Source organism: Diuraphis noxia, unplaced genomic scaffold (assembly GCF_037042655.1).
Source record: "Diuraphis noxia isolate RWA-SAM2 unplaced genomic scaffold, SU_Dnox_SAM2 contig0002, whole genome shotgun sequence".
Lineage (NCBI taxonomy): Eukaryota > Metazoa > Arthropoda > Insecta > Hemiptera > Aphididae > Diuraphis > Diuraphis noxia.
The window spans coordinates 78,651,075-78,675,325 of record NW_028301712.1 but is presented as its reverse complement, the minus strand read 5'-3'; the positions used below and the strand labels follow the sequence as shown (position 1 = coordinate 78,675,325).

The following is a 24,251-nucleotide window of genomic DNA, read 5'->3' as shown; positions in this document are numbered from 1 at the left end:
GGTTACTTTTTAATACTAAAAAAGCTGTAAAGGGCTGTAAGAGTCTGAAATAGAGGATGGGATACATTATATCTCTGTAACCGCAAGACGTGTCCCTGGGTGTGCCGACACTAATAATTAATATATATATATATATATATATATATTTACAATCGATTGTACGAATGTTATCGGTGTCGTGGCGATGATCTATATTTATTATTAGTGACTATGAGTATCAAAATAATATTGTATATCTATTACCTATATGCTTTGAAACATTGTTAAACAAAAGACCACCTATGATTATAAAATATATAATGTTGCACATTGTTTAAGCCTCAATCATTCTGGAAAAATATATCGCCCCCCCCCCCCAAAAAAAAAATAAAAAAATAAACACCTATTTACGTGCCTAAATGGGAAAACAATATCTGAAATATTAATGCTGGTAATAAAATATTTGTAAGTAAAACTACTAATTAATATTTTTATATGTAGATTATTACTTTTTAGTATTTTAAAATATTTATTATAATTTGCAATTTATAACGTGATCAATACACAGAATGTTTATCTTATTTTTAACCTAAAATTATAACTATATAATTATCAATTTCTATAGAGTAAAAATAATATCTAAATAGCTTAAATAATAATAAAAACAAAAACTATTTAAAACAATTATAGCAACAAGTTAATTTAACTACGTTTATGTAATTATATTATAAATAAACCGTAGAAACTATTTAAATTATAAATTATAATATAACTTATAAGTATTACATCATGCAAGACGTTGAATAAAAATTAAAATGATTTTAAAAAAGATTTATTTTGTTAAACGTCTTGATGAAATCAAAAATGATTATTTTAATTACAAATGTCACACGACCTGATCGAATAATATAATCAATTGTTTAATTGTTTAAAAAATTAAATTTTCCGAAATATATGGAACAAATTGCATACTCGTGGCTTTGGTGGTTATCACTCTTATCAGTCAGCATAAGTTCATTCATATATAATATGTATATTTACGTAGATTACAATCTTAAAATTAAAATATAAATAAAAGTTTATGATATACCCTAAACAGTGGCGTATATATAAATAATTGTTGGAGTGGACTTGAATAGAAAACAACTAGCAAGTGATTTTGCACCTAGAAGCTACTATTTAATATTATATTTAACAGTTCTACTCGTAATTAATATTATGATAAGGTTACATTATTGCTGTTTGTTTATTATAAAAATAAAAAATAAATACGATTACAATAATTTACAATAGTACTTTGCATTATTTTTCGTAATAAATTGAAAATTTTTATCACCTCTCGTCATAGTAGCATATTTATTATAAAGTGTTGAAACAATATTTTTCACTTATTTTATTTATTTGATGAAATTAATATCTAAGCAACCGTATTTTTCATCTGGCAGTACATTAGACCTGGTACATTCATCACCGTAGACGATCTGAGCTAAACGAGGCTTAAACGCCGATTAAACTCCCCCTGGATGGCTAGGAAGGATAACATAGCTATAATGACATTTAGTCGTTATTATCATTTACCATATATTGTTCATAGGTCTTGTCGGATTTAATAAAAGATAAAGACTAAACTTTTAACATGGATATTTAGGTTTTTTTTTAAATTAAATATTTATATGAATTTCAATTAAATTGAATTATGACATAAATTTTATTTATGTATATACAGTTAAATTTATTTAACTTATACACAACTTCAATCTGTAACAACCGGAATAGTCGCTCTGCTGTATAGTAGCCAATAGGTGTTGAGTGTACAACTGTTGTACAACTGTCCAAAATTGAATATTCAATTTAAAATAATTTTTAATCATAGCAAAATAACGTGTGAATCGTTGTGACTTTTACAAGCATTATATAACATTGATCGTTAAATGCGTTTAATAAAAACTGAGATTATATGTATTTTCGACTTTTTTTCTTCAAATTATAGCGTGTAGAACTTATGAGGAACCTTGTATCAAAGGTACATGCTTATTAAATTAAAAATAAATAATGTATCTATTCTTCAACTTAACCCAACCGAATAACAAATCATATTTTATTGTACGCATGAATGATAACCAAATTTTTAGCTAATCAAATTGATATGTTGTACCTACTTCAAAGCCAAAATGTATGTTCAATTTTCTCAAAATATTATACCAATTGAAAAAACATAATAGGTATAATCATTCGTCAACTATGTAATTTTTAAAACAATTAAAAAAATATTAAAAATAAAAAAACATGAAATATAGCCCCTATAGTACTACAAATATTCACCCTTTTTGTGCCATATCACTGTTATATAGGTATATGAGTTAAACACTGTGTTCATAAAAATATAATAAATCTGGTGAAAAAAGGATATCCGGTCACATTTTTAATTAAATGGTCTACATATTTTTTTTCATTCAAAGCAAGTCATTTTATTAACTTTTGTAATTTTTCATAAGTACAATTCAAAGAATACATTTATATTAATTTTACACTTATACATCTAAAAACGTGACATTCTAATAAATACAATTACATTCCCTTAAAATAGTCGGTAACAGAATCTATAATAATAAAATATATAATATATAATAATTACATTCACAAAAATGATATCAGCTTAATATAATTCTCGTATTAGCTTGTATATATTATATACGTGTATACATTACAATATATATTTATACATATGTTTTAGTTTGCTGAATAACGAAAAAAAAATAATAAAATAATACCATAAACAGTCGCAAAATTATGTAATAATATGTCATTTTCGAATAATAGAAGTTAAAATATATGGTTATCATTTGATAACTTACCGACAAAAAAATAACCAGAAAACTTTTTTTGAGACAGTTTAGATTTTATGCGATTAATCTAGAAATATCTAGAAATACAAGTTCTATTAAATTCAAAAACAACAACCATTATCATCACATTTTAAAACGGATATAAAGTGGACTGAGTTTAGTTCAATTCGAAAAAAGGTTTGCATTATTTTTTTAGACTTTCAAAACTTAAAAGATACCTTATATAGTTAAAATGTAAACAATCATTTCATTTCGAAGTTAGAATGACTAAATAAAATATAAGAGTTTTATAAAAATTATCTAAAGTACGAGTATTTGTATAATGTCGTCATAAAATGAATACATTTTATTATGGCTTAAACTTTGAGTAATAAACACTTCCATACACTTTAATTTTAAAGATTTCTTAATTTTGTAAGTTTTTAAATGCGTTTAACAATTTAAATTTTACGTAGGTACCGATCATTGTAAATTCTTAATAATGTATTTAACTTCTACCTTAAACTTTTTTTTCATTATATTGTCATAAGTTTTTTTTTAACTTGACGTATTAACGTGATTATTTCTTTAACAAAACTGATGTAATTCATTTAAACTACATCATACAATTACGATTGACACATGCAGTCACAGCTGCTAAAATGCAATAAGCTGCAATACCGAACCAAAACAAATACCAATTACTAACAACATAACGATATAATTGTGATAACTAGATATTATATATACATTTTTGGCATGTGCTACAAATGATGTAAAGGTGTAGGTGTGGGTGTGTGTGTGTGAGAAAGAGCGTGTGTGTAGTTGTGCGTTTGTTGGGGATGAGGTCATGTATTTTAAACGAGACTTGTCCAATTCTAATTTATATGGGCTTAAATATATTATAGAAAAGCGGACTTACTATTATTTTAATGCTGTGATTTATCGTTGGGTCACAATTATTATTGTCATTTAAGGGACTACACTTCGATGCAGCTGGTATTCGAGTTTTTGGAAAGGACGTCCGGATTACTGTATAGTGTATTATGCAAAATACATGCCTACAATCATAGACCTATTATACTTGGTTAATATGTCTATGCCTACAATAATGTGGATACCATTATCGGTACCATTTGCTACTGAATTCACTACAATTCCAGCATGTGTTGGAGGAAACGAGTTAAGAATTTTTATATACATATATACTATATAAATCTAAGTGAAATTAAAATTAACAACAAATTTATTTCAAAAATATGATTTTATAAAATGGTTATTCCATTACATAGTAGATGTTTTATTTTTACAAAATATTAAACTCACACGGATGCTGGCTGAAATTTATGGAGGGGTTGGGACTTATACGCTGAACCAACATCCGCTCTTTCTGATACTCCAGATAACACAAACACAAACAAACACACACACACACACACACACACACACACACACACACACACACACACACACACACACACACACACACACACACACACACACACACACACACACACACACACACACACACACACACACACACACACACACACACACACACACACACACACACACACACACGCACACGCACGCACACGCATACACACGAAATAAATAAATAAACGCAACTACGTTGCAAAATCAATAGGTTCGTCGCTCCACTCGGAATCTTTGAATAAGACAAAATTAAATATGCATGTACAACAGGTACAGTGAGCGTGCGTGCGTCTAACATAGCGGCGATCCGATTGTAGTGAAAAGTCACAAGGTTAGGTGCTTATAAATAAATAAAGTACGCTTTTGGAGAAAAAAAAATCGTTTCCGAGCTAACGACGTATCCCATAATAGCTATTCCATAATTTATACATAAATATTTCCGTGTCGTTTACGACGTAATAATACGTTTTTGCCGAAAAGGACGGAACAGCTTAACCGGCAAGATGACGGCCGGCACAGCATCTGTGGCGCCGCTTCATATACTTGCAGGGTGTATAATATTGTTATGACGTGCTCGCTGCAGAGATGAATCGTCGGAAAATGTAATATATAATATACGAGGCGCCAATTAAGGGTCGATCACGCACCAACAAACACGCTCAACATTGTATGCAGGGTGGTTTTCTTTTCTAGCTAGACATGCATATAGTAGGTACCTACCTACTTACTGAAACAATTAATTAAGTATTGATTCACCAGTGGTTTCAAAACATATAATATTATGATGTTAAACATTATATTGTTCACAGATTTAAATAATAGCCGGTAATTTTTGTGGTGCCATTTTCAATGAATACCCATATAGGAATGGTTTTTTGAGCTATGCATATGTATATTGTAATTGCAACTGATGTACAAGTGTTTTTAAAAGAATATACTTTATTATTATACTATTAAATATGTTTTTTGTGAGTCTGTATTATAATTAACGATAATGAGAAACAAGAAATAAGCAATTTTTAATTTTCCTTTCTAAACCCTTGTATATGAGAATAATAATAAACTGTCTAATAACTTATAAATAGGTAACTGACTCCATGTTGACTGAAGTCCATTTTAATAAAAGAAAAACAAAATTAAGTCAAGATGTATTTGATTAAATAATCATATATTCATTAGTTTTATAATCATATCGTAGTTCAAGGAAGTAAAGAAAATTAAATTAAATAAGTACTATTAGATATGTTTGTTTAACGAAGCGGAAAATAAAAAAAGTTGTTCCTGTGAACACTGTTAGATCCAGATAATAACAACAAAAATCATTTGTTTAAAAGTTCATATAAAAGATGATCAAATAAAATTATTCATCATCAAAAATAAATAATTAAAATAAAATATACCTTTATGTTCATCGTTGTTGTATAGTACGGTTTATATAATATTTCCACTTGATATTGAATAAATAATAATGCAAACCAATGGAGCAAAATTGTTTTGTTTAAAAATAATATTTCCAAGAATACATCCTAAAATGCACTAGCAAACGCACACTATAATTTACAATATACTGAAAACATTGAACAATATGGTACAATGTGGTGTATTATTATAACAGTTGGCCATACATAATATAAGAATGGATAGGCTTCATAACCTTATAACGAGCGCATTAATTAAAAAAATAACTTAAGTGAGAAACTGCCTTTCTGTCTTATACCTACGAAAAATATCACTAAATCTACTGCGTTGAATACATTAACATGGCCTTTTCGTTTTTATATCATCTATGTAGTCGACGATACGTGATAACTAGTCACCTTTTTATATTATTCGTATTCAAATAATAAATTACACTTCATAAATATTTTGGGAGATGAGAAATCGAGGAATAATTATTTACACTGGTCTATAGAGTTTGCGACATATATAACTAACTAAAGACCATACCTGCACGTCTCTTAAGACGATTTGTTTTTTAATTTTATTAACCTTTTAAATAAAAATGGTAGCTCGACAATTTATCGTAGTATACATTAAAAACAAATTACACCATGGAAAAAGGAGAAAAACCACAATGCACTTTTTGTGGAACTGAACTCTCAGTTAATCATAAACCATGTAATTACCAAATGCCTCCAATACGCAGATGAACAAAGAAATTTCAAAATATCCAACACACTAGATGCAGCTCTCGGACCCGACACAACTACCACCACACAAATCCTTAAATTCCTAAGCAAAACAAATCTGTATGGTAAAATTTAAATCTAAAAAAAATGTATGCATAAATAACTGTACCTATAATAGCCTTTGCCGCCGATGTTTATAAGAACAATAAAAAAAATTTCACCAATAACATTGCAAGTTCTAAGATAATATCATATAAAAATGCATTCGTAGATTAATTAGTATACCTATTAATAACATATATAAATACAAATGTATAACAAGGGTTAAAGTGGGGGACTCTGACTACTACCTCTGGATTTGTGCCTAAATGGCGTCCCCGATCTTCAAGCGGTACTTTGTTATGCTGAGGCGTTGAAGCTTTAGTATGATTTTATATTTTTCGGTATTTGTAAGCACTATACAATATTATACATATTTTTTATTTAGTTAAATAAGAAAATGTTGACCTCGCAACTTATTACCAAACTACTATATATTTTACATTTTGTGAAATGATGCTCTATTCCTAAAAAAATATATACTATGAATGTTTTCTCAATATTGTTTGTTTTGTTATACATATTTAATCTTGTTCACTTGTAATAATATGCAAGTGTTAAAAAAAAATAATATATATAAAATTGAACACTAAGAGAAAAAAAAATATAATTTATGAGTCTAATTATATTTGTACCTTTTTAATTTAATTTTATAAGATGAAATATGAATGAATAACGTCTAGATACATTTATCGAGATGAGACCTGACACTGTTTGTGAGATGTCAAACAACACCATATAGGCACGTTGGCATTTTGACGTTTTGATATTATATTCGTAGTGGTATTACTTATTTGACATACGAGTAGATATAACATACAACAATATAAATTACAATATATTTTCATAGTTTCGCTACTTATACTTTTATTTTCAAAGTTTTACCTATTTCTTTTAGAATGGTCGTAAATTGCACCTTTTTAAAAAGTAGGTCAAAGGCAAAATTAAAACCGTTAAAAATTACAGACATCAAATATTCCAGTATCGGAAATATTATGAAACCTATTATTATATTGTCATTATAAGGCTAATTTAGTTGTAAAAAGTTGTATTGATCTACAATGTTTATAGGTTCTACCTCATACTTACATCATTTCGAGCTACGTAGAAAACAAAATTTCAGAACAATAATATTAATGTTTTAGTTTATAGTTATAAGAAAAATATATTAAAACATATTTAAAAATTGGAGAAAAATATTTAAAAATTAATAGTGAAAAATAGACGTTGTCATTATAATTTTCTGAATTCATGAAAAGAGTACGGAAAATAATATTGCGTGGCCTTTATATTATACTTGTATACGAATTTATCATTGTTGGCCAGGATAAATGATTCAGATTATTTATCCTCCGTATATATAATAAGATTCTCACAATTGTGTTTTTTTTTTTTTTGGAAAATTTAGATACACCTACTAAATGTATATCAAATATGTATTTTTTAGCTATTCCATTTTATACACAGAGTAATAGTAATTTATAACGGATTTAATTAAAAAGTATAAAATGTATGTGATATTTGAGTGTAGTCCCTAATTATTATATCCGAACAATATTAGAAATTATTAAATTGTAATAGATACATATTAATGATAACAATTATCACAAAAATTAACATTGTACAATAAAAAACATTGGTTTTTATTTCAAAAAAATTAATATATATATATAATATATACATATATAGCAATAGAACACTCTTTATCGTTTATCGTATAGGTACAAGATAAAATATACAATTCGTTTGTTCATAGTTTACTATTTAATTAATTTAATAATGTAGGCGAGTACTTACCTGCGTATTTCTCAAAAAATAATAATTTTAATAATAAAATTTTCTAAAAATATAAATGTTAGTTATCCAATACATAGGTATAATTATAATATCAACGTGAGCATAAGATATTCGGTGAATAAACATTTTTTATTATATAATATACTTGTCAACGTTTATGTCATCAATAAATCAATAATTTGTATATATATATATACTTAGCACACTTACACTATTTTCAACTAAAATGTAAACCAAACATTTTATACAACCTTCAAGTACCACTCGATACATTTTGTTTTAATTTCATGAAATTCACAAAATGGTTTTGATGTACCTAACTACAACAAATAAACATCACTTGCTGACATTTTTTAAAAACGTATAATTGATTGTTGTTAGCAATATTTCCTTGAATAAACGATTGATAAGATCAAAAACAATAACTTTTAAAGTTCTGCCATAGATCGATTCCTGATCTCATAAAATTTCGATTCGATAGGTAAAGAAGTATATTACACAGTCAATAAATAAATCGCTTTATTCAGATTCTAAAATAAGATTCTACTTGACTATAAAACAGACTGTTATATTTTAAATGGCATTATATTAGGTACTCATGAATTTGCCTATAAGAATCTCACTCAACTATTTATGGGATCATCTAAATTAAATCTCAATGTTGAACGAAATGTAAATAATAATAAACTAGTTAAGCTCTAGTGATACTAAAATTTTTATTTGAATTATTTTTAATAGGATAGAATTAAATATAAGTAATTTTAACACCGTCATCAGTATTTTTTATATGCCAAATCTAATAAAAAGAAAAACTCTCAAAGATAAAAGGTACTCACACTAATTTAGAACTTAACAAAAGTTTATTCTAGATGGCTGTTTTAGTGTCTTATTAATAAACTTAATAGATTTTTTGCCAAGTAAGTTTCTAAGGAAAGCATTTAGACACGATTCGCGTACTACTTATATAACTTCTTAATATGTATTCCTTCCCTGATAAAAGACTGGCAAGTTCATCAGAAAGTTAAAATTCATAAAAATAAAATCACATTAAAAAATGAATAGTATCAAACGATACTATAAATAAATAATAATGATAATCAACTATAATGTTTATGTTGTGATTGAAGGAGGTAAAACTTACACAACATAGTATATACAAATTTAAAAATATATATAATAACAATTAAGTTTATATACATAAAAAAACAAAAAACAATATAATTTTTGCATATTAATTAATTGATATGTAGTTGTAACTATTCTGGGAAAAAGCTTTGTTAGTATCATTCAAGAAAAGACTTTTATAACTACAAATTAATAATCTTTATATAAACTTAAAAATGTTTCTCAAATCGGAATTTGAATAAATTCGTGATAAAAAATTAAATGAGGATGCTTGGAAAATGACACTATAATTATAACGAGAAAATAGTTACACGTATATTACAATCAAAATTATTTTTTGTGGAAATATTGTGTATTATTTCAAAATATATATGTGCAAATAATTTTGATTTTAAACGAGAGTATTAAAAACTAAAGCTCATTAAATTTAAGATGCGGGATAATCACAACTATAGTACGTTAAGTGAGATAACATGTGATCAGCCATGGTTGTTTTTTGCGTTTTTTCTTCGCTTATTCGTTTTTGCTCAAATATTGCTTTGTATTATTGTAACTCTACAGCGAAAAAGACACACCTGTGCACCCAGTGTTTATCGATCGGCTCATGTGTACCTTTTGTTACAACGGTTGATTTAGACACATTTTCCAGATAACGCAGTATATACGAGTATATTTACAGTGCCTACCTATGCTTGACACGTATGTAGTTTTCAACACAATCATAGAGGTTAAAATTGAAAATGTAGTAATATTGTTTTTTTTTTTTTATATAAATTTATTTGTTCTATTAGAAATTTCCTACATATTCATAAAATTTTAAAATCTGTTTAGCAAAATTACATTACTTTAATTTGCTATTTAAAAACTAAGCATTGTTAGTTCAAATGGTTATATGTATATTGATTTAAAAAAAAACGTATTATTTATAATAACTATAATAACTGTATAGGTACTGAAACATATTACAAGAAAGTAACCAATACTTATAATGCATACTTATATTAATATTTTTATGACGATTCAAATATTAATGAAAGTATTTTTCCCACCGCTATTCAAAGTTCAAAGACAAAATTAAATTTAAAAAAAATATTAATTTAATTTAACACTACACTTTATTTTACTCTAACTTGCAATGACGCATGTACAAGCTTATGTGCATACACCAATTAAATTATGATATAAGAACAATTTGGAACAGTAAAGAAGACTCAAAACATATGCAGCTGCACTCGATGAAGAAATCTGTGAAACAAGTGAAGCGTTTTTTAGAGTTATCTTGCTGACAAAAAAAAATTACATATTTCTCTGTGTCATTTGCAAATACATTAATACCACTCACGAAGCTTTATACAAAATGCGTGTATAATATATTACATAATAAATATAATAATATTAAATATTTCTGTACATTATATTGTATCATTTCAACACTTTCATGAAATATTGAAAACTCGAAGTATCACATTGTGCACCCAATAATCAACTTAACACTATTTAAGTATTCATTTATTAGTTAAACTGAAAGCTAATAAAAAAAAAAAAAAAAAGTATTCATTTATGATTTACGTAAGTAAAACGAATGATATGATAATATATTATTAGAAACAACATTATACATATAACGGTTATATTAAATTAATTATATTCCATAAAATATTATGATAAACATAATCATTATTACACATCCATTTGGTTTTAACTATAATATTTTTTATAGGTATCTTGTATATACTATTGATAATTATATTATTTATCTCAATATTTAATAAAGTACTTATCCATTTAAACCCTTAAAGTAATTATAACTCCGCTATTTTTAGTTTATATATTTTATAAACACTTTAAGACAGGTTCCTAATTAATTGAATATCCATGTGAAATGGTTTTAAATTTTTGATAAGATATACATAAAACATAAGCAGCTGTCATTACTCGCTATCATATATTATATACTGTTTAGTATTAACTTATATTATTTTGAGTTTTGGCTACAACAAACTTTGTTATTAAATTTTATGGAATTCTGTGAAAAATATTTTATAATATATTATATATATATATATATATATTTTTTTTTTAAATTAACTGCACATATTGCAAAAATAAAATAAGTACAAAATACAAACAGAAAAAAGCATACAATTAGTGTGGAATTCAAATAAACTTTATAGGAAAATTGGAAAAAAACGGACAAGGTACAAAGATTGCGTGTGGTTCGTTCAAGCGTATGGTAAATAATTGAATACATTTGAATTCAATGGTAGATAATTGCATGAAAAAAAAACCATTGACCGTTTTTTTGTCGTTTTTCATTATGTATAAGGAGATTAAAAGTCTAAAAAGATAATTTTATAAAATCTGTCAAGCTTATTAATAATTAATTTCAAAAGATATTGAATCATTGAATTTTTTAATTCTGATTAAACTCATTTAGAGTTGGGAACGTTCACGTTATTAAAAATTTTAATAAGACGGTAGCCGGTAAGACAGTAAGTATTTAAATATTGCTAAAATGTGTATCTCTTCAAATAAAAAATTAATAAATAAAAGATTAGTTATTCAACTAATTTTATGTAAATATACATTATATTATGTACGTAGCATATTACCTATGTTTAACATAAATACATTATTTAAAATTAAATTAGGTTAATTTATTGCATGATTTATATTGTGCTCAAAATATAAATATGCAATTTCTATTGCAATAAATATTATTCAGAGATGTACTAAAAATAATTTGATTTTGGTGCTATTTTAACTGTGGTAATTAGAATAATTTAAAAGCTAATGTACGAATGTACTCTTGCAGTTACACAAATAAATTCAACGCATAATAATTTAACATGTTGTTTGATACAAAACAGTTTTATTGTACAAATAATATACGAAATGTGTTGCTAATGGATCAATTTGATTTTATAATGGTAAACTTTTCCCAAATTTATAGTCATTTGAATAAATTATTGAAATAATGGTTTGAAAAAATCTTGGAATAACATATTTTTGATTTATTGCAAAGAAGTTATAACGTTAATTATCGTAATTTGATAGAACGATTCCCCGAGTATTTTGAATAATAAAACTGGGAAGACCAGATAGAAAATAAATTAAAAAAATTGCTAATGATCGTATCTGCTGTGTTTCACTTATAGACAACATATAATAAGTCAACAAAATAGCCAATAGGTATGTGATGGGCCATTGACTCATTCAATTAATGTACCTATTATATAGGTGCTTATAAACAATACACTAATTCGTGGTGATAAATACATAATATACGGGTTATCAATGTTATCATAAATAAATAATCGCTGGTACAGTAACCTATATTTAAATACTGTTTCAAATCTATATTTTTTTTTGAAAAAGAGGTCGTACCTTTTATAATAATGTTGTTATTATATACTGCACGATAATATCGATTTGTATTCGACTAATTGTAATAAAACTACCTTTCGTGATATATATATTTATGATTTATTTTTATTATTATTATTATTCGAAACAGCTGGCCTTACTATATTATATTACAATATAATATTGAGTTTGGCTTTGTTCTTAAACACATATATCTGAAATTTCATTGAGTGTTTTTCAGCCGTATTTTGGCCTGTTTTTGATATACGGGTCGTGTTGTGTGGTCGGGGAAATTGATTGTTCCGCGGTGCGACCGCCACGGTGGTTTCCACCACTGTAGGAGGGATGAAATCGAACAAAGCACATATACATGTCAAGTGAAGTGAACCCTTTGTATATTCATTACTCATTAAATTAAGCACGTGTATATCTATAACGTTCTGCGACTACGTCATTCGTTCGACGTCTATTACTTAACAACCGCGAGGAGCTACTAAAGATAATTTGTTAAGGCTACAACTGTACAGACAACACAGCCTGACCTAGTGCGGTGTGTTCATTAGAGAGGGATTCATCGTCACAGAATAAATATATTTTGTTGTCAAAATAAATACATCAAGGTTTCCTGTGATTTCCACTACCGTTGTAGGGCATAATTTCCTATTTGTCTAGGTGGTACCTGTATAAATTTATATAACATAATAACGATCTGTATATTATATATTATAGGTTATTATATTATACATACTGCAATATATATTATATATAGTAATAATACTTCAAAGCCACATCACTATCACTTTATTATTCAGTACCTAATTTATTCAAAGTAACTAATTCTACTCGTTCTACAGTTATAGAAATTATTATAGTACTGCATTTCAACTGTAAGTGTATAGCACGTATATATTAAAATAGTAATTTAATAAATAGTATAACACTGTTTTGTAAACATATTTATTTTTTATAATTGTTAAATTGCTTCGTAATGTAAAAATTGTTATTTTTTGTGCATTTTAAATCCATAGTACTTACTATTATACCATTATGTGATTTGACATACAAATTTGATTCTATAAGCCTAATAAGTTTAGAAGATAGATGATGAATGTCAGGAAAACTTTGCTTAATAAATAAAAAATGAAAACTAGTATAACGATAAGTTTTCATTTTAAGTACGATTTGAAAAAAAATACATTAATATGATATTATAAATAATTAAAAATTATTATAAAAAATGCTGTATTATTATTAACTGATTTTATACAAATCAAAAACATTTAACGTATAAGATAATTAATCATCATATATATTACACGTAATGTATGATGTATTACATATATTATTAAGAATTATCATTTATACTTATCATATACTGATTGGCAAACGCATATGCAAATATTTTTTTTACAAATATTTAATTATTTGTCATGTAAAGCAGGTCAAGGACTTGAAACATTAGCGGAAATATACTTGTAATTCATCACATTAACTCATAACAGTATTTAATAAAAAAAAAAAAACGGCAAACAAACATTTTTAAATTAAGTTAGAGGTGGTATTCGCTAGGCAGCGCTGATGACTTGGATGGTTACGAATATTGTCCGTTGGTATCTATGCAAAGGGATTGAAAAGCGAGCGCGGTAATTTAAGGAACGAGAAAGCACCCTAAAGTTCTAGATAACTTAGAACATTGGAAAACATGCTTAAGGTTTTCAATATTGACAATATAATATGATCAGCATTGGAGAAAGATGGAGGAAAAACTGCGTTGTATTCCATCTAGCTCAAAATAATTGGACGCAGGTATAGGACGGAACAATATTGATCTACAACTTTATGTACCAATGAGCAATAAATATCTGTCAGAGTCGCAGTGAGTTTAAATTCAAAAGTTGTGCATTTAGCCAAACATAATACTTCTAACGCTCTACAACAGGTAGAGGTTACGAGTTAGAGAAGTTAGAGATTTACTATTATACAGATTTATCGATTCGCAGAGATCGGACAAATTGTGTGTGGCTATATTTCTAATTATTGACATGATACAAAATGTTTGTGCATTTAATACACATTTTCTTTAGTAAAAATAGAAAACATCTGAACACATCATTAATTATTAACAGAGAGACATCATTGACCTCATTATAATATATAATACTGTGAAAATTAATCAAGTACCTACCACTTTTGTAATTTTTATTTTATTATATAGGAACGTAATTTTATTGGGAATAAAGTCATTTACGAAGCTCTTTTAATTAATTTAAATTTTTTAACATATAATTTAATATTTAATAAACAATAAATTCTGGCGTAATTTTGACGACACAAAAATACATTATTTAACCCCTCAATAACAAACATTAAAATTATTGTTCAAGTAGTTTTTCACAATTAATTATTAATTATTTATAATTAATTCAAAAGTACCTATCAATGGTGTTAAAACCAATATATAGTGTAATTGAAAAAAACTATGTGTACACGTTCACAACTTTATTCATTATATTAGTTTGTTAAAAAACACAAAAAAAAAAATCTTAAAATCTTATAGTAATATTATTTTTGTTTGAGAGATTTAAATATATTGTTTTGGTTTAAAATTTGGTCATTAGGGTACAATTATTATTATTCTAAATGTTTCTCAAAATGAAATATTATTACTACTTAAGTTGACAAATCTCATTATTCAATTATGCTTACTTATTCGTGAATTTTACTTACACATTATACAGTCTAAACATATTGTTATTACTAAGAAATATAAAACATACAATTTGTCAATACGTATAAATTATTATACAATATACATACTGAATAAAATATTCAATCAATTATTAAAACAGAAAACTGTACGTATATTGCTGGCGTTTTATTTTAAGCTAACTCAATTATTTCCAATGTTTACCTTCAATTTCGATATCAGCTGGGGACAATATAAGTGGCGTAGCTCCTTGAGATTTTGATCTTTTCCCACTATTGTTGGTTGTCATTATTTAACACTGTGAGCATAAATAACACTAATTTAAGCGTTTACATAATGCGTATAATGTATAGAAAAAAAAAATTTATAATTCTATTGAGTATTTAGGAAAATTTTTAATTTTACTCGCGCAGTTTGCATTTCAAATTAACTATAATTTTATATAATTTTACTTGAAAGTCATTTAACATTTCAGATTTAAATCCTAGTCGACAGCACTTAAATATAACACTAGTAATTAAAATACAGGGTGCGGCATAAGTCGGTTCCTCAATTTACACAACAAAGAAATTACAAATAATAAATGTTTATTGTTTATAGATTTATTAGATATTATGGATTAGTTATAGATTTTATTTATATTTACAAATTACAAAGAATCACTGAGTGTGCTCGAACTGATGATCATCTTTTTCGATAACAAGATAGCTGTATTCGACTTATGCCGCACTCTGTATAAATACTAAATTAATTTATTGATATAATTCTGTTCACTTATTGATGTACCTATTTCATATCATGGATATATGGCTATTTATTTTATTTCTTTGTTTACACTATTCTTAATTTTAAATGTTTTGTTAAAATATCGCACGTATAGAATAATATTAAGAAAGTACCAAATTTAATGAATAAATTAATATTTCATTTTAAGCGTGTTATTTTAAACGTGCTTAGAAAATTTTACCAAAAACCGAACGATTTAGTGTAACTATGGTACATTTACAAAATGTAATTTACTATTAAACGTTCTGCATTGAAAATATCAATCTGCTAAATAGTGTCGTTAACAAATATATATATATATATATATATAATTATTATTAATAAGAATAATAATAAAATACCTATACGATATAGTGATAGACAGGTACCTAATTATTATTTATTTGATGGTATACAATCTATTAAGTTTTCAAGTTAGTCAACTTATTAGTTCATCAGGTTGTGTTCTGACGGTTTTAAATTAACCTGTCAATTAGTGTAAGTAAATTAGTGTCGTGCATAGTTTGACTGTTTGTCGATTCTGAACTGTAGTGTTTTAAGAATTGTAAAATTCAAGCAATCGATCCACAACGTTGTAATTATCATGAATAACAATATTAATAACAACAACAATAACAAAATTCAAAACATTATCACTTATCAATAATATTCGTTAAATTAATGTTATAGTTCATCGGTTAATCAACTTCACGCCCTGGTCACTATTAATAAAATAAAAGATTTATATTAGTGTGTCATCCTGTCGAAAAAATCCTATATATTATATGTACTAACACTATTTCTTAAAAGTGATATTTCAACGAAAAAAAGACGTGACCGGCGAAATTCTCGGAAACGCGCACCGTATATAATATATAGGCGTACGTCCTTTGCTCGCAATATATAATATAGGTAAGACCTAACCTACCCACTATCTCGTCTAAATGAAATATTTCCTTTCGTACACACTTCGTTATAATTTATGCGGTTGACGGACACTGGTAGTTCATTGCGAGACATTTCCCATTATATTATATTGCGCACATACAGTCGTGTATTCCGCATAACAAAACTGCTAAAGTATAAGACCGGCTGAGCAAAATTTTATATTATTCCGCCACCACCGCCTCCGGATACTGCGCTCAGTATTATACGTGTCTGGTATGATACCTATGTATCGTTAATAAACACATGTGCATACTATTATTATACACTACAACGCTAATGTAGTTTCTCCATTTCTCTGTTTCTATCTCTATCTGCTATCTATGTATTTACGTGTAGATGTGTTTCACATCTCTCTCTCTCTCTCTCTCTCTTTCCTTCACCCTCTCTCACACACACTTTCTCTACTTCTCTCTTAGGTTAAGTTCGCCCCCGCCCTTCACGTCTATTCCACTCTTTCCACTTGCATACCATACATGTAACGATGTAACCAATCTTCGCGTGCCATGTATATACTGAATTTTTAACCCTTTACGACGACTATTGATGTTGTTTAATACTGCAGTGGTCGACGACAAAAAAAACTTCATCCATCCTCGGCGATAAATGTGAATAACTTTAAGAATGTAAAGGAGTGATAAAAAATAAAATTGTTTTAACGAAATTATTGCAATATACTCTCCAGGCGATGTATTTCGGTGAAATTCCACGAATTCCAGGACGATAGTAGATACGTATTACCAAAATAGCTTGTTTTGAACAGTATTTACGAAACTGTCCGTAAAAGAGCACTTTAACTTGTAATTACCTATCATTCTTGTTATTTTTATTAAATTGTAAATATATTAGTATATCTATTTATATTTCATAGTGAATTAATTGTACATGAAATTAAATTATTTGATGTTTATAATATGCCGAAAAACTTTCATAATTTGCAAATGGTACAATCGCTTTTAATTTATTTGTATTTATTTGACATTGACAGCACTTTGGCACCAACTAATACCACCAAAACTTGAATACTTAATGATATACGCAATTTCTATAGTTATATACTGTGTGAAACAAAACATTTTTTTTTCTTGTAAACCATTATTTCGTATTTTGTGATCATCTTTAATATTCTGACATGATGTCAAAATGAATTTCTTTTAAATTTAAGAATTGATGTCCGTAAATATTATGATAATACATTAATAAGAACATTTATTAATTTAAAAATATTATGTAAATACTAAATACATACTACAATAGTCTCTTAATATAAGAAATGGCATCAAAGAATATATATATTTTTTTTAATATCGTTATTATAGCCAATTGGTAGTTGTATTAAAGCAGGATCATACTCGTATTATTTATACTTCGCAATTCAAAATATTTAATTTGGAATTTATATATTTCTTTTTTCTTTTTTATTGAGAATTTAAAATTTAAATAAAAAAAATAATAAAAATTCAGCATTTAGTGGCCTGGGCGCCTGGTGGTGATTGGCTTCAGTTGCTAACTTTTTTTATGGTCGAAAATCAGCCTAAGGTTATTAGATTGGGTTAAGTTAGGTTAGGTTAGGATAGGTTACCTAACCAGTCCTTGGTCCCCAGATAACTGAAACCCGAGGTTTTAGTGATGAACCTTTGCCACATATACATGTGTATCTCCCCAATACTAAAAACTGTGTAATGATCTAAAATTTTGAATTCATAACTCATAAAAAAATTAACGCATTTAATTTTACATATTTTAACAATAATTTAATTAAATGTAGAGATATATACATAATTGCCAATCTATTTTAAGTTAAGCATTGTATTAAACATGTTAATGAAATATTATATCTGTATATTATTATCCAGCAAATATAAAACTTAAAATATGCACTCTTAATCTTTTTTTAAATGTATTGTCATATATTAAATAAAACGTTTAGTTTAGATGCTTAATTTATGCAATTAAATGACTAACGTTTCCCTATAACCTATAATATATCTATACGTACAAGACGGAAATCGTTTTCGAATAAAACAAGCACACCATTTTAATAAAACAAAACGTTTAGGAAAAACAAAAACAATTATACTCATAATTAGTTCTTACATTTGTACCACTACTTGCGGAATAATAATTATACTTGAAACTCATGCGTTTTGTAAACCGTCTGACAGTAAAAGGGGAGGTGTTGTTGTCCACTTTTACTTGGGGTAGGTATTTTATATAGGTATATATATATATATATATATATACATTTATGATGTTGGCCGGGATAGTGGGAGAGGGCCGAGGTCAACAATAATAATTTTCACTATTGTACACGCAGTTTGAATGTGGAAAAAAGATAGCGCTCTCAGTCTGGGGGCATTTTGATTTATTTTTCACATTGTCCGCCAGTGATGTAAAACACACTTGGATACTAAAGCTACCCAAACCATTGTGTATACCATTTTCCGTCTACACTATTTTGAAAATGCGGTCACGCAATTTCAACCTCTTATCGATCCGCTCAGTACTTGAGCGTCATTATAGTGCTTACCACATCGAATAGCCAGTGTCGAAGAACGAATAATGAATGGGTGTATAGATAGTATAGATAGTGTATAGATAGATAGTATATAGATAGTCGGTGGTTGGGAGAATTGTTTAGCAATAATGTTGTTATTCAATAAAGATGAAACGATATGCGTTACACACATTTTTGTATAATAATAAGTCTCGGAACATTATTGACAACGATTTTAAGCTATATTTTATACGCTTAAAATATTACCTATCTCCTACGATTATAAATATGTATTTATCCGGGCAATAAATGCCTATAAGATGGGTACTAATAAATCCAACTAAAACAAAATAATAAAACGTTTACACACATTTTACATACGTACAGCTCATCTGTTGCTCATATAAACATCACGAAGTGTTCGAAATAAAGTAGGTTAGGTTAGGAAGAATAACTTGAAATAATAAAGTGAATAATTACTAACCTACGAAAGCCATTATTATTTTATTCAATAGTTTTCCGAATACCTACGAGCATTATTCACGATAAAATGTGGTTGGTCAACAATTCCGATGTGTTAATGACATTATTATATTATTAGGAAGAATTTTACCCCACAAAATTTCAGCTGTCCGGCTTGATCGCACGCGATGCTTCGTTAAGTTAATTTAAACATCCATCAGATCCCGTATCTAAATCGGCTGCTGTAAAGCGATTTTTCATTTTAGCACCCATTATCCATGGTCTCTCATGCAAACGGTTATCGAAGTATACTTTTCACCATGTTTTCTATCTATATAATGGAATTGGAAACCGTCCCTTAACTTTGTGACAATGTCCATTACTTGACAAGGGCATTTTGATAATCCTCACCACTCCCTCATTCCCATTCGAAGACATCTTAGTCGTAAATCAACAAGGCCAGCATCTCGATGATGCCTACACTAACACTGTTCCATGATAAACAACAGTGTATTTTATTCCATCGCATTAACACTACACTGTATTTCTGCAGAGCAAATGATCACCTGTCTACACTTTTGTCACCCTTAAAAATTGGTCACTTATTTGCACGTCGAAAACGGAACATTAAGACGATTAACACCATCATATAATTGTAATTATTTCAATTTAATTATTGCTGTACACCATTTTTCTCACGCATCAATTTTAGACATGTTTAAGCCTACAGATACATGTTTATGTAAATAATTTGTTTAGTAAGTTACTAAATAAATAATTCCATTCATTTTTAAAATTGATTACTGAATTAAATACGGAACTGACAATTCGTTATTACCTACGTAAACAAATCTCTTCTACATTTAACTCTTTAAAATGTATTTTACCAATTTACCATTAATTATCAACTACTGAACTAAGCAGATAAATAACACAATGTATACGACATCTACTGTTATAGTATTAAACAAAAGGCACTTTCATTTAACACATAGCTTCTAAATGTTTAATGATGATCGGGAACTTAACCAGCTAACTTAAATTAACTATCATACAAAATATAGGTAACCATATTTCCATCGAATCTGTGTATGTTAAACAAGCAAATATTATTACACTTATTCATATCTCAGATAGAAAAAAAAAGTATAAACACGGTGAATCCGATAATTTTGTAAACTTAATTTATCATTTTATAATTTTGTAAGACATATTATATTTATTTATTCGTCGTATGTAGTTCATAGAAGTTGTAAACAAATATATTTCAAATACCGAGTCGTCAATTACCATAAATTCACGATTACAATAAAAAATAACGTATTGTGCTATAAAATATCACAAAACAATCATTTCATAGGTAAATATATGCGTTTTTTTTTATTTTGCATAGTGTTGTTGTAACAATCTAAAATTATGTGAAACATTTTTATTTCAGACACACATATATAGAAATAACACTTTTGATGGTGAAAAAAAATCATTTTACATTTTTCATTGTTTTTCAGAATTTTTCAGCCACTGATTGTTTTTGAATTGTTTATACACATTAATATATGCTACAATATTTATTATTCATGTATAATAATTCATAATCCAATATAATAAAAAAACATACACTGATGATATTTTTATAGTTTAGGTTAACTTGATTAATTGTTTTTAAATTGTTAAGTCTGCGTGAACTAACGATAAATCGCATTTTTATTTTAACGCCAACATTTGTATAATATGTTTTGTATACGTTGTAAAATCTATTGTGTTATGGAAAACAACAAATTCATATTTTATGCATATTAACTATAAACTAAAAACTTCCATCAATCTATAAATAGTGAAAAGATAAACCAGCTCGTGTAGAAAAATAAATATTAATTAGTTAGGTACAGTTTAATGAAGTATAACTTATAAATCAATTATTGTATTGCCTACCATTAATGATTTTGTTTAAAAACAAACTCGCACTACAATATGTTAAACGAACTATTATGAATTATTTATTTTGAACCAGATTCATAGTGTTTTTAGTTATCACTTATCATTATTTACTTCCGAGTAATCATATTTCATTAGTTGTAAAGTATTATAAACTATATATAATGTAAATCGTTAATAATACTTACCATTAATTTTACGATTCATATAATAACATTTACCTTAATTTCAATAGACGGAATAGAAACCCGTTGAAGTGTATAAAAGGTTAGGAATACTGAATACAAAATTATTAGTGTTGCGGAGTAGACGGGAAATAACGTACGTGCATGATTTATCATAGTGCGTAATACGTCACTATGATAAATCGAGAAAAACTTAAGGGAAGAGTCTCGTAATTTAGAAAAAAGGAAATGTGTATACACACTTTGGAAAATCCCACCATTCATGTCAATCAGTATAATGGCCACATCCAATTTTGCGAGAATAATGAAATTTTAAATACACAATTAAATTCATGTTTAATATGTATTAAATATATTTAATATATCTAGTGCTAGTAATGTAAATTTTTTTAATTTTATTCTCATGATAATACGTTAGATCATGTTTACAGTTTATAAAAATGTATTGATATGTAATATGTCTTTAAATATTAACTGGGTATCTATAAATTTGCTTTATAGTTACCAGCTGGCGCATTATTTTAAACGCATTATTAATATGATAGAAAGCAATTTGACAAAAATAAAGTTTTTATACTATTTTTTTTTTTTTTTAATCTCTTTATGCTATTAATAATAGTAATTTAAAATATTATATCTATCACTAGAATACAATATTTTATTTTTAATTATAAATATTATGGATTATGTATTTTTTTTTCATTTACATTTATAATTAATACAAACGGTAGTCAGCTTACATTTTAATATTTTTCAATGTGAATTTAAAGTTTACAGGAATAGAACATTTTTAATACAGCCATTGAATAACGACTATTTGACTTCTGTATTTATTATATTTATATTTTATAACTATAATTAAAACTATAATAAAATCTTTGAACAATGTTTAATTTGTTTCGTATAAAATAAGATAGAAATATTATTTTCGTATAAAATATACATATACATCTGCTATATAGTATATTATAACACATCTAAATAAATAGAATATACATTTTATTTCATTTCTGAAATTTTTGTTGTAATTAACTATTTAAAAAGTTTAATCTGTTATATAATAACATTACATACCTATAATATACTTAATATGTAATTTTAGTATTACATATGATGTTTAGAATCCTATGCGTACTTAACAGGATAGCAACGTAATTGTATGAAGCATTCAGGTGTCCCTAAAAAAGGCCTAAATTAATATTTTTATCCTGTATTTTGGATTATTAGTCATTTGTGTATACATATTTTAAATTTATTAAAAAAATTAATTGTTTCCTATCATTTAGAATTTTTAAATTTAAATGAGGAATAATAAATGATAATAATATCTAAATAAAAACTCGTTTTTTTTTGTTTGATTTATAATTATTTCAAGTAGGATATTTAATATTGTATTTATTTATTTATTTTAAAGTGAGGAAAAAAAGGTGTTATACCGAAGCAAAATCTAATTTTAATTAACATTTTTTTTTCTTTTGCCAAGGAATGGTATAAGACATATTTCATATTATTTAATTTTGTAATATACTATAATTGAAGACCTTGGAGCAATAACCAGACATGTCCTTTTTTTATTTTTTTTCAGAAAACAAAACAAAACATTATAAATTCAAAAAAAAAAATTTAGAATTAAAAAAAAAATGGTAGATTTAAGTTCCCTTGCCCCTTGTCCCAAGGTCTTCAATTGTTCATAGGTCCTAAAATTCAATATTTCAATATTTTTCCAGGTACAAAAACACCTAATACCTATTTAAAAAGTGAAAATAAACTTTTATAAGGTGCCAGATTTTGAGGGACTTACCCTCACTTCAACTCGTTTAATTAAAATAAATATAAATTACAAGTATAGACATAATAGTTAATACCATATTTTAAATCTGGTCGATGATTAATCCCTATAATTATATTACATTCAACTTTTAATTTTTTGATTTCGGTAATTTTTTTAATTTACATTATACAATTTACAACCTAAGTAGGTTATTTTTACCAATGTTA

At 26.6% G+C, this 24,251-nt stretch overlaps 1 protein-coding gene across 2 annotated transcripts in view; it reads right to left on the bottom strand.

The window, feature by feature from the left end:
- The window catches only part of kcc (solute carrier family 12 member kcc), a 286,527-nt gene that overhangs the window by 173,055 nt on the left and 89,221 nt on the right, over positions 1-24,251 (bottom strand). The window contains exon 1 of one of the 2 annotated variants that reach the window (XM_089219239.1): positions 15,669-15,762. The exons of the other annotated variant lie outside the window; for it this stretch is intronic. Within the exon in view, the coding sequence (XP_089075365.1) occupies positions 15,669-15,753 (85 nt within the window). The 5' untranslated portion in view covers positions 15,754-15,762. Of the gene's footprint in view, positions 1-15,668; positions 15,763-24,251 lie in introns of those variants that run through there. 2 annotated transcript variants of the gene reach the window in all.